Raw genomic sequence first — 15290 nt, forward strand, 5'->3', positions numbered from 1 at the left:
TTTCTCACACCAGCTTTACTGTATTTACAGTTTTAATTGAGCAGGATATTGTGGTAGATACTGGTCTGCTTGTCATTTCAAACAATATATTGACCTATATACCAAGGCTAGATTCTGAATGCTCCTTAGAATGGCAAATTATTTTGTCATGACTTTGTGCAATGGAGATGGTGTTCTCAGTTTAAAGCTGCAAATACTACGTTACTTTTTTACATAGTGCAATTTTTTTTCATGTCAGTAATGACCATCGAAGGGCAAGCACTTCCAAACCTGGAGTGGCAATGAGACTGCTGTTCCAGCACAGTGACGTTTTAATTGCATGCTTTACAGCAGTGAATCATGTAGACATATCCTCTTTGTACAAATAACTTCCATTGTGTACCTGTGCATGTAGGTGATGAGTATTTGGCCATGTAATACCTAGCTATGGACAGGCTTTTCTAGTCATGTGGACTCAAAGATAATGATAATAGAATGTCTGGCTTGTCCTCAGATTGTTATAACTATGCTCACACTGTCATGATTTCCTGATGTATTTCCTCTGTTGTTCCTAGATACTTATATTCTTCTGAATAAGTTCTGTTGCAGTTGCTTTAAGTAAAATAATAATACAAGTAGAATTATTCATGATGCTTGCTCATATGTGTTAGTGTAATTTTAGAAATAATTTTTGTAGATCTGTACTAAGTGTTTGTACTCTTTTGGTTGCTGTCTTATTTAGTTATTCATTTACTCTTTTACTTCATGACTTAAAGGTTTAAAGATTTTTTTTCTTGAGTTGCAACAAATCTTGAAGGATGATTGTATTTGGGGCCTGTTTGTACTTAGCATTCATTTGGAATCTTGTTTTTTATTAGTGTTTTTAAAAACAGTAATAGTGGTATTGCTACACACTTGTCATGTTTTCAATTTTTTTTAGTTTGGAGATGCTGGACAAAGTTGAGCCACCTACAATTCCTGAGGGCTATGCAATGTCAGTGGCATTTCACTGTTTGCTGGATCTTGTCCGTGGTATCACTACCATGATCGAAGGAGAGTTGGGAGAGGCAGAAACTGTCATTCAAGCCACAACAGAGGCAGCTTCATTACCAGCACAGTCTTCAGAGCAAGATTTGCAGTCTGTTTCTGACCAATCAGAGAAAGAACTAGGTATTTGAAAATGCAAGCACTATGTGAAATGCAACAGTTTTACCGAAAGCAGATTTTAAAATGTAATGCTTTTTGCTTAAATTTATTGCTTCTTATTTACATATAGAAACTTTCTGTGAAGTGTGATTTTTTTTTTTTTAATGGAACAGCAATTCCATTTAAAACAATACTTGACTTAGCATTAAGCCAAAAGCAGAACACCAAGATCTAAGGTCACAAGAGACAGAAATGGAGTTATGACCACGTTGAAAGAAAAATATATTTCTAGTAGCAAGATAAAAGGAATGTTTTAATGGATAAACTTTTAGTAAGAATGCATTATATAGAGAAGGGCGTCTTTAGAAGCAGAACTGGTGTGAAGTGTGGATTGTCTGTACAGGGGTGTCTCTATGTACAGAAAGACTTGTGTTTGAGCAGTGAGTTTTGCCCCGGGAAGCCAAGGCAGTACAGCTGAAGTGTGAGCCAAGGCACTGGGGGTGCCAAATGCACAGGGGGAAGCAGAGGGTTTCATCCCAGGCACTGCCTCGGGAGAGGGGCGCTCTCCGTGGTGCTGTGGGGCAGGGAGGGAGGTGCACAGGGCTGGGCAGCTGCCCCTTGGCTGGGCCAGTACCTTTTTCCCTCTTAAATAAAAGAAACAAAAAAGTTACGGAGAATTATAGATACCACGGGAGAGGATTTTTACTTCACTGCAAAATTTCAGTGAGTTTCTTATCCCATAATTTTGCATTTCTGAATGTTTATTTTTACAGAAAAAGATCGAAAATGGTTATATATACCATAGTAAGTTGGATTTTGATGGGGTTTTTAATGCTATTTAGAAGAGGCATTACCAGGTGATTTTTTTTTTTACCTCAGAAATGTTACCTTAAATGCAAGCTGTTTGAATAATACTGGTGTAAGTGTGTTTCTGTGTGCACATATATGTGGCTGTGTAAACATGCATACAGAAACATACTTCAAAAAAAGCCGTAGTAAGCATTTTGTTTATGATACAGTTGAAAGTTATTAAGGAAACCACTGTGTTTCTGCTATTAAAAAGTTTATATATTTCTTTTAAGTCAGCAGAGCTGTCTGGGAAGAAATGGTGAACGCTTGTTGGTGTGGTCTTCTGGCTGCTCTATCCCTTCTACTTGATGCAAGGTATCTGGTCTTTCATTTCTCTTGATTTTTCTAAGTTGATATTCCAAGTTATATTTTGAACTGACTTTTGATACTAGACAAATTGACAATTGTGAGCATAAGTGCTGTTCATGGCATCTGAGCAGTCAGGTTTGTGGCTTAGACTGAGTGGCTAAATGACACAGAAGTCCAACATAAACCTTTAATGTATTTCAATACAGAACAGTTAACTGCATTTTCAAAGCGTTGCATTTAAACTATTTCAATTATCTTTATTTCTTTTTACTTTGCTTGCATGTTGAAGTGATTCCAGGTCCTGATTACTGCAAGTAAGAGACTAAGTAATGTCTTGGTACTTGTTAGTACTATCTTATCTTTAAAGTGGAAAAGCTTTTTACCAGGAAATGACTGTGGTAAATTAATTGACTCTTTCAAAGGGCCTTTTGTAATCAAACACCATTTTCTGAAATTAGTTTAAAATATCTTCTCATAATATCATTACCAAGTCACTGAAAAGTAAAGTTCAATTTTGTAGGAAGTGGTTCTGAAGACCTTTGTTGATTGGTTATGCTCGTTCTTCAATATTTATACTGTTAATGGGTTTAAAGTATATGTTCTTATGGCTTTCAGTTTTGGTTAGCTGCCTGCCTCTGTGTTCTGTATTAATTCTTGCTGAACAATGTGTACTCTTTCAGCACTGATGAAGCTGCCACTGAAAATATTCTAAAAGCAGAATTGACCATGGCTGCACTTTGTGGAAGACTGGGCCTTGTAACATCAAGAGATGCCTTTATCACTGCCATTTGCAAAGGATCTTTGCCTCCTCACTATGCCCTTACTGTATTAAACAGCACAACTGCAGCTTTGTCCAGCAAATGTAAATATATACATTTTCCTTAATTCTGTTTCTTTGTTTTGTCCTCTAAACCAAATTTTTTTTGGGATGTGGTTCCAAAGATATGCAACTGTAGTATTTGACTATATTAAAGTAAGTTAGAATCCTCAGACAGCACCTAGATCACCTGCTTTCCAGAACTGGTTAGTTTTGCAGCATTTGCTTACTCTCATTCTGATCAACCTAAAATTTCTTGAAAGATTCACATATGTCAAAAGTTCAAATTCTGAGATCTGTCTACCATTGTAAAGATCTGCTAGGATGTGTAATTAAGGCATTCAAAATCTGAAGAGGTCTCTGGGCAACTTGGATTCTAAAGCTTTGGCTAGAACATCCTGCATTTGTGATGTACTACAGTCTTATCTACAATTGTCTGGTGATGGTAATGCTTATGCATAAATGGAAGATCTAAGTTCTGGGCTCTCTATAGCCTACAAAAAGCTGAATTGATGCATCCCACATCTTGAGAGAATGTTGTAATTCATAATATATGCTGGTTTAGGATGTACTCTGTTTCTAACTTTGAAAGTGAATTACTACTTACTGAGAAAAGCAACTACCTGAAAAATATACAGATGCATCTAACATTAGAGCTCCTAAAATAAAACAAAAATATCTTACACTGGGAACAAGGACCAGCACCTTTACTTCAGTCCAGTGTACCAGCTAAGTGTATTATTAGGTTGTAAGTCTGTTAAGAACTTAAGAACACGTGACTGAACTACGCGGATACCTATAAAAACAAAGAAGGAAACCTCAGTTATTTTGTGTAGGTTGCTCTTCTTTTTACAATTGAGTTATAAAATGGGTGGCCTGGAGTCCCATATTGAAAAAATATCATGATACAGCATCAATGTCATTTTCTGAGTGTACTGGTACAGTGGTAGCACACAGTGATACCATTTACACACAATTACCATAAAAAACTGAGTTGAGACAGTCTAATGCTCATATCTTAAGCATAAATATTTCAGTCTTGACATAAAATGTATGAATGTATCACAAACAATGTCTAATAGTTAGAAACAGGGAGTAATTGCAAGATCTTTAAATCTCTAGGGCAATGACACTGTAATCTAAATACAACCAAACGTCTCAAAGTGAGGTATGCTAAAGCTAACACTGTAAAGAAATTTTGTGGAGTCTGTTTGCCAGAAGGTAGTTCTTACTACAAGTAAATACTGGATTTTAAATTTAGGGGTTTTTTTTCCTTCTCTTTTCAATTTCCCTCCAGCATATTCCATTCAGGGACAGAATGTTCAAATGATTAGTCCCTCAAGTGAGTCTCACCAGCAAGTTGTAGCAGTAGGGCAACCCTTAGCTCTTCAGCCACAGGGAACAGTTATGGTAAGTACAACTTGTAAGTGATCTTACTTTGCTTAACTACTTCTTTCTGCATCTCAGTGTGTCTCAAAACCCGGCTACAGATGCACAGCATTCTTACAAATAATGGTGAGCTGGTCTATTGTCCTAATGCTTTCATTTGGAACAGTCCTGGGCAGTAAAGTTATCTAATTGCAAAGAATTCTTATTCTTGTTTTTTTCTGACTTCTAGCTCTGAAGTTCTTATCCATTCCACTTGGAAAACTCTAATCTCAGCTATTTTATGTGCCTGTGTGTGAAAGTTCATTTAAGATAGACTGATTTTTGTGGAGTTGATGCAATTAAGCTGGAGTACTTGAACTTGTGTCTGATAACAATGTGAAACTGGGAGGAGAGGGCAGTGATCAAATCAGAGAGTCACAGGATGGTTTGGGATGGAAAGGATCTTAAAGATCATCTCGTTCCGACCCACTTGCCATGTGCAGGGACACCTTCCACTAGACCAGCTTGCTCAAAGCCCCATCCAGCCTGGTCTTGAACACTGCCAGGGATGGGGAATCGAATATTTCCCTGGGCAACCTGTTCCAGTGACTCACCAGCCTCAAAGCAGAGATTTCTTTCCTGATACTGAAACCTGTTCTCTTTCAATTTGAAGCCATTCCCTCTTGTCCTGTCACTACATGCTCTTGTAAATAGTCTTGTCCTGTTTTTCCTGGAAGTTTCTTTCAGGTACTGGAAGGCTGCAATTAGGTCATCCCTAAGCCTTCTCTTCTCCAGGCTGAACAATCCTGATTCTCCCAGCCTTTCCTCACAGGAGGGGTGTTTTACCCCTCTGAACATCTTGGTGGGCCTCCAACAGATCAATGTCCTTCCAGTGTTGGGGACTGCAGAGCTGAATGCTGCACTCAAGTGCTCATGTTCAGCTTCACCAAGATAAGGCTGGGAGAAGAAGGAGAAATACTGAACTACTTCTCTAAAAAAATATATTTCAGTAGTGCAAACAAAATGTAATTTTAAAGCACTTCAGTAAAAATTGGAAGTTTGCTAGAAACACTATCATTATGAATAATAAAAATTGGATGGCTGTTTGGTTGTTTTTTTTTTTTTTTAGCTGACATCAAAAAATATCCAGTGTATGAGGACATTACTCAACCTAGCTCACTTCCATGGAGCTGTTCTTGGTACATCATGGCAACTTGTCCTGGCTACCCTTCAGGTAATATTTCCTGTGAGGAAATATTTATGCCTTGCTGTTATGCCTTGGTGTTTTGCTGTAATTTGGTTTTCGATTGCTCAGTGAGCAATAGAAGAAGCTTTCAGTCTTCTCATGGTGTTCTGTGAATTGCCTTGAATAAGTACTGTAGCATTTCTCTTGAGTTCTTTTTGGTGGCTAGCTTGAGTACAATGCTAATTTCTTCTCTGCCTGAAAAATGATCCTTTTGTATTTTTCAGCATCTTGTGTGGATTCTGGGACTGAAGCCTAGTGTTGGGGGTGCATTAAAACCTGGGAGAGCTGTGGAAGGGCCAAGCACAGTAAGCATGATTGTTTGTTTTGCAGTTAATGATTATATATTATGTATATATAATATATATATATATAATATATATATATATATTTCTGTTGCAATCTGTAAGACATATTTCTGGCTTTTATTCAAGGTTCTGACTACAGCGGTTATGACTGATCTGCCATCTATATCCAGTATGATTTCAAAGCTTTTTGAAAACTCACAGTAAGAAACCTTATCTTGTAATTAAAATAATATGTGTATATCAAACTTGACAGTGTTTTGATAGCAGTTATTTTTCAGGTACCTTGACGATGTGTCTTTACATCACTTAATAAATGCCCTTTGCTCCTTGTCCCTGGAAGCCATGGATATGGCCTATGGAAACAATAAGGTATAAAAAAGTTGTTTATTTTTTTTAGATGTTTTTATGAAACAGGCAGAAGACTTGCATTTATTCTTTAATTACGTATTCCTAATACTAAAACCAGTAATACCTTTGATACTCTGGATTAAAAAATAAAATATGAACCAGAGAAGTCTTGTTTTTAATGGTTCATACAATTACTACATTCTCTGAACATCCTCACTGCGTTCCTGTGCTTTTTAAGGAATGTCATGTGTTTCCATTAATAAGGTTGTGGGTGGATGAAACTTTTAAAAGCCCATGTAATTTCAGAGGTTAGGGATGCTAAGTAGCACAGTATGTTCTGTGAGATGCTCATTTTCATTTCAATTTTCTCTTACAATGTACTTCAGAGAAAGCCTGACAGTTAGGTATTTTAAAACCTGATAAGTCGTATTTATTTGGGAAATCATAGTTAGTAATCATGTCGGCTTCAGTAAACAACCTTTATCCCAGAAAGGTTGAAGACCCTGTGGTTGGGTAAGATTGAATATATATTCTCCTAATCATAATCTTATCCCAGAGGAGAGTTTCTGAAAGCTTGTCCTTTATCTGTTACACTAGAGATATTTAAGGCAGAGAACATGTTTTATAATATTTTGCTATTACAGCAACAAAGAATTAATTTAATAAGCAAACTTTGTGTTTAAAAGCAGTTGAAAATTAGAGTAAAAAATCAGCAGAAATGGGAAGAGATAATGATTTCAGTGCAACAGTCATTTTGACTATATGTTGATCTTTAAAAAAAGTAAAATTGAATGAAGCTTATGACAAGTATTTGCAGATAGGTTTAATGAATGGGAAATTTATCATACTCCTGCAAAGAATTTATAGAGCAAATGAAAGATAAATAATTAGGGTATTATGAAATGAAATATTCCAGATTTTTTCACATATATATAATTTAAGAGTTGCATGGGGAGAGGCTGTTGCGCTGGGCAGTCACGTTACAAGGCCGGAGGGAGGGCGGGCTGTGCGAGGCGAGCCCGTAGGGAGCGTCCGTGCTGGTTTTTGTCAGCCTGCTGCCCCCGTGTGGCCGCCCTGCGGCACCGCGCCTTAGAAATGAGCCCAGCAAAACGCCTTATGGCAGCTGCCTCAGTCACCTGCTCCCATTCCCTTTCGTTAAGGAACCATCACTTTTTGCTGTTGCTAAATTACTGGAAACGGGACTGGTTAACATGCGCAGGATTGAGATTCTTTGGAGACCTCTGACCGGTCATCTTCTGGAGGTAACTAATGGCTTTTATCACTTGTACGAGAATTTAGTTTGTATTAATGAAAATCTCGTGGAAATATGTTGTTAATGTGTAATTTAAAAAAAAAAATCTAAATTATAATTATATATTTTACTTCAGGCACTTTATTATTGCAACTTGAATGCATTATGGTTTGGATTTAAAAGTGAATTTATTATATTTAAATTACAATATTTTATATCTCTTGGTAACTTTCTCTTTATGGTGCTGTCGCTCTTTATATGTTTTTGACACAGCAGTGTCTAAAAAGATCAAGTAATTATACTTCACATATTTGTTCTAATTAAGGTAGCACAAATTTACTATTTAGCGCAAATTTACTATTTCACACATTACAAATATTTAGGATGATTCTGAGACAGAATTTTCCTAGAATTGAAGCCAGGAGATTTATTTCGAAAGGGTTGTTTATTTGTTTGTTTTTTTAATATTTAAGCTAACTTCTGATTGTGTTCTTTAAGAGAATACTGTTCAAGTATAAAAATATCACAATCCTGTTGCAATTTTTTTAGTATTTTAATTTCAACATGAAAAATATACTTTATGAAGGAAAAAAACCTTACATTTTGAATTGAAAACTCAAAATAGGTGATTGAATGTAACTGTAGTTTTAATTCTCCACACAAGTACATAGGAGAATGAAATGTAAGAAAAGGGTTTGTTTTAGAGTGGGTAAAGGAGAAGGCTTTTCTTCCTTGTAATTCAGAATGTATCAGATACTTCCTTAGCACCAGTGCATTGTTTCAACCAGTATCAAGGATTGGCCATATCTTTTTATGGAAGCCACGTTTTGCTTTATCTAGAAGAAAAAAAATAGATACTTCTGGGTTTAAAGACTTAAAGCACAGGCATCTCTTTCTCTTGGTTATTTTTTGCCCTGCAAAACAATAAGGTTCACCATCCACATCTTGAGACTCTCTTCATCTAGGGAGCAGTCTGTTTCAGTCTGTTACCTTTGCAGTGCAGATAATCTGCCACTGTTCTGTAGGAAATACAGAGTCTTCCATTTTCTTTCAAAGTGTACTGCCTTATTTCCTTTTAAACCTAAGTTGTTGAGGTACAGTAAGGAAGGAGGAAACATCAGCTATGATTCAATTAAACACAACCTGAGGGAATAGCTTGTTCCCTGGTTCTGAAACTGGTCATCTGGACAGAATCAGAGCATGAAGTACTTCTAATTTACTCTTTTTATTTTATATAAAATTTTTAAAATATAATTTAATCAGTAGAGTGGTTATTTCTTGTCCACATTTTTAAATGTTAAGCTGTCTCTTTTACATTGTTCATCTTTTCAGTTTGGCTAGTGGTTGAGAGGAGAATGGTCCACCAATAAAAGGCACCAGCCTTCTTTATGAGACTGCCTTGGACTTGACTGGGTTCTCACACCATCAGAGCTAGGGCTGGAAGGGGGGATGGGAATGATTATGGAGTGGTCAATGAAACTGTACACTTCCCATATTAGTGTGAGGGTAATGTATTAGATACAGCACAGTTCATACAAGCTATCTAAGAAATGAATATGCACAATGTTTGTAATTTTTATATTCAAAAAAAGCAATTAGAAAAGTTTTTAGGTTTAGAGAACTTAGAGAAAAAGAGAAATGAAAATACGCATTTGAAACTCAAGTTTAAAGATGCTCACTATTGCTTTGTCAAGTTTTTAAAATAAAGCGAGTGTGAGGTTTATTTTATCTTCAATATGTAGTTACTTTTTGTATTTGAGAATATGGAAGACTCTTTCTTTGTTGGCTACTGTCATGTTCCTCACTTGATTATGTTAAGCAGTGTGTGAAAATTCCTATTTTGTAGCTTTATGTTACGTTAAACCTGAGATTCTTAGGCATTTGTTGAAGGGTTGTTTGGTGCTTTTTAATGAATCATTATCAGAATTAGCAGTTAGTTTATTCATTTTGGAAAATTTATTTACTTGAATTATATATGTAATTTTCATTATGTTTCCTTCTGTGTCTTTCACTGCTTCCTATTGCTTCCTTATTCAGAAGGTATGTCTATCCAAAAGATAAATTTCTTTTTTTACTCTGAAGCCAAATTTTACCATTTAGAGATCTATTGTATTATTCTTATACTATTGTATGTACATTCTAATATAATTAAAATACCAGTTTTTAATGTATTATATATGTTGGTTAAATAAAGTGTCTTTAAACAAAACATTGGTGTGTTTTCAGGTCTGTCAGCATCCCAACTCCAGAATGAGAGAATGGGGAGCAGAGGCTTTAACTTCTCTCATTAAAGCAGGACTGACATTCAGACATGATCCTCCATTATCTCAAAACCAGGTAAAGTAAGTTTAAAAGCAGATGCTTTCCCCCTTCATTCTTAAAGCAGCTTTGCTATTGAGTATATAAAGTCATTGACTGTAACACTCAGATGTAACTATTGTGGACCACCACATGCATTCTAATGAACTATTCTCTTTCATTTTTCAAATACCTAAGAGTGATGCTTGTATATTATGTCCATTTCTTAGAACAAATTGTGGGTCACCCCCATGAGTGCAAAGCAATTACAAAATGTTTAGTAGTATATATGTGATTCTGTGGCAGGTAGAAAGTGTGTTTTGCCTAACCTTCTCAATTACAGCAGTTCAATCCATGATTAATGAAATATTCTAATATTTTTACTGATAGTCATTGGATGTTTTTCCATGGTCTCTTGAGGAAGCTGAGTGTAGCCCTGCTGAGTAAACATAAAATTGCATGACACTTTTTATGCAACTGTAGTAGCATCTGTAGCTGCTTCCTGAGGAACCTGGAGAACAGGAGTCAGGAAGGTAGATTTTCTGCAAAGACCCTTTATGGTCTGAATTTGAGCATTTAGTGAGTGAGCTACTGAGTTATTTCAATGAATCTTTAATTTGTACTGGAGATTTTCACTCATACATAAAAATACTTAAGAATCAGTTAAATGTTAGCATCCTTAATATGCTTTACTGTTTACTTTTAGAGACTGCAGTTGCTTTTATTGAATCCACTAAAGGAGCTGTCAAACATTAGTCATCCTGATATCAGGATCAAGCAGTTGGAGTGTGTGCTACAGATTTTACAGAGTCAGGGTGACAGCCTAGGACCTGGTTGGCCATTGGTGCTTGGAGTCATGGGGGCAATCCAAAGTGATCAGGGGTAAGTGGTGGAAATAAAATTTTAAACTCATGTAAGGTAAGAACAGTAGAAAAAATTCTGCTTGTATTTTTGTACTTTAATAGCCACTTCAATAATCATAGTTTCAATGTGATTTTCGGCTTGTGAAAAAATTTGCTCAACAAAAGTACACTTTTTAATTCTTCTTGAAGCACTGTTTATTTTACTGAATTAATCTTCCAAATGACCAGAATATTATTCCACTCTACCTTCTCCTGTAGTCAGCATGCAGTATATACTCGGTGTGCCATTTCATTTGATCTTGACCATCTGGGGGACACATCTCTCTGATGCTTGCCGATACTTCTGTGTGAATCAGCTCTTGCTCAGTTAATCTATTGTTTCTTTTTCTTCTTAAATCTTCTAGTAGTCTCTAGTGTGTGTTTTTTTCTGATAGCGCTCTCTTTTTCTTGAAGCCTTCCTACCTAAATGGTTGCTGGTAGCAGAAGGATGGAAGATTATTTACTGGCTGTGGGCGAATCCCTTGACTTAGACAATTGACTCTGTTGCCAGCAGAGATGGACTTGGTTCTCTGCTCACAAGGCAAAGTGAGAGATGAAGTTGCAATGAGTATTTTTGAAATGAGCAATGAATTGAACATCTGCCTTTGTGACTGTAAGCACCAAGAATTATACCCACACACCCAATCCACCTTGGTTTTTTAGGTGCTAGTCAAGACTAGCAGCAGGATAGGTCATCACATAATTCTAGTGTCAGTAGAATTCTCCTTGGCATAGCTCTCCTTTTGTCTCACCTTAGCTTTAGTCTTCTAGTCATATAAAAGCCTAAAGCCCCTTCAAATGCTTGAAGGATTTTGCTCTTGGACCAGTATTGTTTGCGTTGTCAGTAGTACCTACCAAAATTCCCAAGGATTTTGGCATTCTTCATTGTGAACATCCTCTTTTTTGTAATTAAGCTTCATTTGGTAGTTGTTGTTTCCACACTTGGTGCAATCTGTTCCTGCATGCCTTTTGATTTTCACTGTTTTAGTGATGGATGAGAACCACCACAAATTCCTTCTCAAGACAGTCTTCAGATCCCATTAAATCTCAAACCCATATCTCACTGGCTGATATCTCAAGATGTTACTATTACTAACATCTTGTGTTATATCTTAGTCTCCTCCACAAAGTATATGGAATAATCTACTTCACCTACATAGCACTGTTTGTCCCCATCATATTAAATAGAGTAGGGGGAAAAAAAAGCATGCCTTCTTTTCCTTGAGAGGAAAAAAACTTAATTTCTTACCTAAGTTACAGCTGTGAGTACTAGATGCAGATGCTATGATTGTACTTTTAATATTAACTTACTGAGCACAAGACTTTATTCACAACTGTCTTCTCTCTGATCAGTGAACATCCTGGATTCCAGGACAGAGTCCATTTACCTTCCTGGAGAACTGCTTTCCAGGCTTTTATAAAAACAGAAAATTCTGTTTTGATAACCAAAAACCATACTTTGGTCATTTCTGGATTGTACAGTAATATCCTGCCAAACAAAAGGAAGCCTGTCTGTGAAGTCTCTTTCAGTGGAAAGCCTCTGTTTATTTTAAGCATAGATAAAGCCCTACACAATCTTAAGATTTCTCTCTGAGCTTAAGTTTCTTCTATTTATAGTTACCTTTTCGTGGTCACCTGTAACACCAAGGACAGTTCCACAATTTGAAGACTTGTATCACTGTTACTACTTGCATGAGAGACTTTAAAACCTTTCTTCAAGCACATAGCAGTGTGGGACCTTAATTTGGAAAAACTGTTCTGAATTTGTTCTTGTAGGCTTGCATTTGAAGTTTAGAAAGACAGGTTACTTTTGCATTAGCTCAGTACTTCAGAATGAGTAGTGGAACTATACTTTGATTTCCTGCCTCCTTCTCTTTTCTCTTATAGTCCTTGAGGGTCACATACCTCTGAAACTGTGTACTGCAGGGGGAACTGCAGCAGTTTTGGGTCTGTTTCACTTTATAGACTCCTCTAATGAGTATGGGGGAAAGTATTGTGTGAGTCTATTCTCCATCAGTATAGCAATGATAAATACTTTGATCTTACATGGTAGGATGGATGTTTCTCTGCAGTATTCATCATATTAGAGAACTATTAGTTAAACCATTACTGTCCATGTGAAGTTTCTTGTATATTCCTCTGGTTTCTATATCGTGTTGGCTGTTACAATACAGTGGAAATGACCCACATCTGATTTTGATTTAGGATTAATAAAAAAAATTCATTTGTAATTTTGGAATAGGTAACTGACATGTCAATAGTCTGAAATTTTTTCCCAGGATGTATATCCTGAAGGACACCAAGTTTCTGTATTACAAAGCTTTGAAGTTATTTCTGTTTTACATTAAACATTGAAAAAACCCTGCAGTGAAATTTAAATGCAGCTTCCCTATTTGTGTTACCTACACTCCACCACTCCTTTTGATGCCTTCATTTTGTCTCTCACTGATTTTAGTTGCAGATGGCCTTGCTCTTCTGAGAACTCCTTCTTGCAAACCTTTTCTGTACTATATTTTTATGTTTGTATTCAGAATCAAATTCTGAAGGCAAAGTAATTATTAAGGATCTATTTAAGGGTAGATATTTTGAAAAGTTTTTTTCTGATATAATGTGGTATTGAAGCAAGTAAGACTATGATTATATTAGTATGCATCTTTCCTAATAAATAAAAACAAATTTTGCCCACCTGTTTGGTATACTTGAAGTAATTTGTGCTTACTCTTTGGAAGATTATCATGCTTAAATTAAGCTTGTCTTTTTTTTTTTTTTTTGGTCCATTGTGGCTTTTTTCTAATATTCTGGCTAACACATTTGAACTAACAAGCCTTAAAACTCTAAAACAGAGAAGGGGACTTCACTATGTAAAGTTAGCTAAGGACCACTGGAAAGTCTAAACTTCCAACTGCACTAGGTAGTTAACGTGGACTAAACTACTTCATCAGAATTTTAAGCTTCAACTTAAAATTATATCTCAAAAACCCCATTTAAAGTGGTGCAAATTCTTCTCAAAAACATTAGTTTCATTTTTTTCTTTTTGTATTTAATAATGCTGTCTCCTGAGGTATTGTATTCAAAATATTTCCATGCTGTTGAAGAAATGTGAAATGAGTATGTGTGTGTGCTTTGTTTTCATTTTGTTTTTTTAAGAGAGTCCTTAATACGGACTGCATTCCAGTGTCTTCAGCTGGTTGTGACCGACTTCCTTCCTACCATGCCATGTACTTGTCTGCAGATAGTTGTTGAAGTTGCAGGAAGCTTTGGACTTCACAATCAAGAGCTAAATATTAGCTTAACTTCAATTGGTTTACTGGTGAGTTTTTTATTAACCTACAGTGATGCTGCTTCAGGCTTTCATTTTTGCTTTCCTTTGTAATGAAAGCTTTTCTGTAGCCAGTTATACAAATGAAAACCATAAAGTAGCTTTTTGGGTTCTTACTGAACTCCCATTCTGTCATTGTAGGTAAATTGAGTGAGCACATCTTACCTTTAATCTCCATGATTTCTGCCTTACTAAAAGAAATAACATTGCATTGTAAGCATGTTCATCAGTATCTTATTTTTAATACATTTTTTTACAAAATATGTATTAAAATGATGAGTTCATTTTTCATAACAGGAACGTAAAAGCTGAGAAAGAAGAGTAATTTTTGGACCTTGCAAAATTTATTTGTTGATCTTATTTCACCAGTGTAGGGAAGTTAATATCTTGATGTACTTTGCAAAATACTTTGTAAAAATAAGAGACAATTTATTTCATGAACATTAAAGCATTACCCTATTTTTATTGTACAACACCCTATGTCTTATTTATTTTGTAGTGGAATATTTCAGATTATTTTTTCCAAAGAGGTGAAATCATTGAAAAGGAGCTAAACAAAGAAGAAGCAGTGTTGCAGAAACAGGCAGAAGAAAAGGGGGTGTTGCTGAACAGACCTTTCCATCCTGCCTCACCATTTGACTGTCTTTGGTTATGCCTGTATGCCAAACTTGGAGAGCTGTGTGTGGATCCCCGACCTGCAGTTAGAAAGAGCGCTGGGCAGACGTTGTTTTCTACCATTGGGGCTCATGGAACTTTGCTGCAACATTCCACGTGGCACACAGTAATATGGAAGGTATGATGTGTAAGCTTCCTCTGAAGGTTTTGTAAAGAGCATTTACATTTTATTAACCAATAACTATTTACCATTTAATAACCGCATCATTTAGATAATTTAAGACTTTTAAAAGATAACATAAGATGGCAGAAATCTAATCTCTTGGGTTTTGGGAATGTTTTTTATACTTTATCTTCTCTGGCCTTTAAAGCCTCTTCTAAAATACAGTTTTAATATCCTAATAATTTATTTTTTACTCAGGAGTTTGATAAAAAGATGGTGTCCTTCCTACAAGAATGACTTATCTTTTGTGTGAAAATGGAGATGTTTGAAGGTCATGTGACAGGGCTGATCCGGTATTGGATAGAGCCTTGCTT

The 15290-nt window shown here is 35.9% G+C and overlaps 1 protein-coding gene across 3 annotated transcripts in view; it reads left to right on the forward strand.

The window, feature by feature from the left end:
• The window catches only part of MON2 (MON2 homolog, regulator of endosome-to-Golgi trafficking), a 65711-nt gene that overhangs the window by 27190 nt on the left and 23231 nt on the right, over nt 1-15290 (forward strand). For all 3 annotated transcript variants that reach the window (XM_064701846.1, XM_064701847.1, XM_064701848.1), the window contains exons 12-24: nt 920-1149; nt 2208-2289; nt 2964-3145; nt 4398-4510; nt 5598-5702; nt 5939-6019; nt 6146-6219; nt 6298-6388; nt 7528-7629; nt 9846-9956; nt 10624-10799; nt 13967-14129; nt 14638-14931. In XM_064701846.1, the coding sequence (XP_064557916.1) occupies nt 920-1149; nt 2208-2289; nt 2964-3145; nt 4398-4510; nt 5598-5702; nt 5939-6019; nt 6146-6219; nt 6298-6388; nt 7528-7629; nt 9846-9956; nt 10624-10799; nt 13967-14129; nt 14638-14931 (1804 nt within the window). The remainder of the gene's footprint in view (nt 1-919; nt 1150-2207; nt 2290-2963; nt 3146-4397; nt 4511-5597; nt 5703-5938; nt 6020-6145; nt 6220-6297; nt 6389-7527; nt 7630-9845; nt 9957-10623; nt 10800-13966; nt 14130-14637; nt 14932-15290) is intronic.

The sequence above is a fragment of the Zonotrichia leucophrys genome, chromosome 1A (genome assembly GCF_028769735.1).
Source record: "Zonotrichia leucophrys gambelii isolate GWCS_2022_RI chromosome 1A, RI_Zleu_2.0, whole genome shotgun sequence".
Classification (NCBI taxonomy): Eukaryota; Metazoa; Chordata; class Aves; order Passeriformes; family Passerellidae; genus Zonotrichia; species Zonotrichia leucophrys.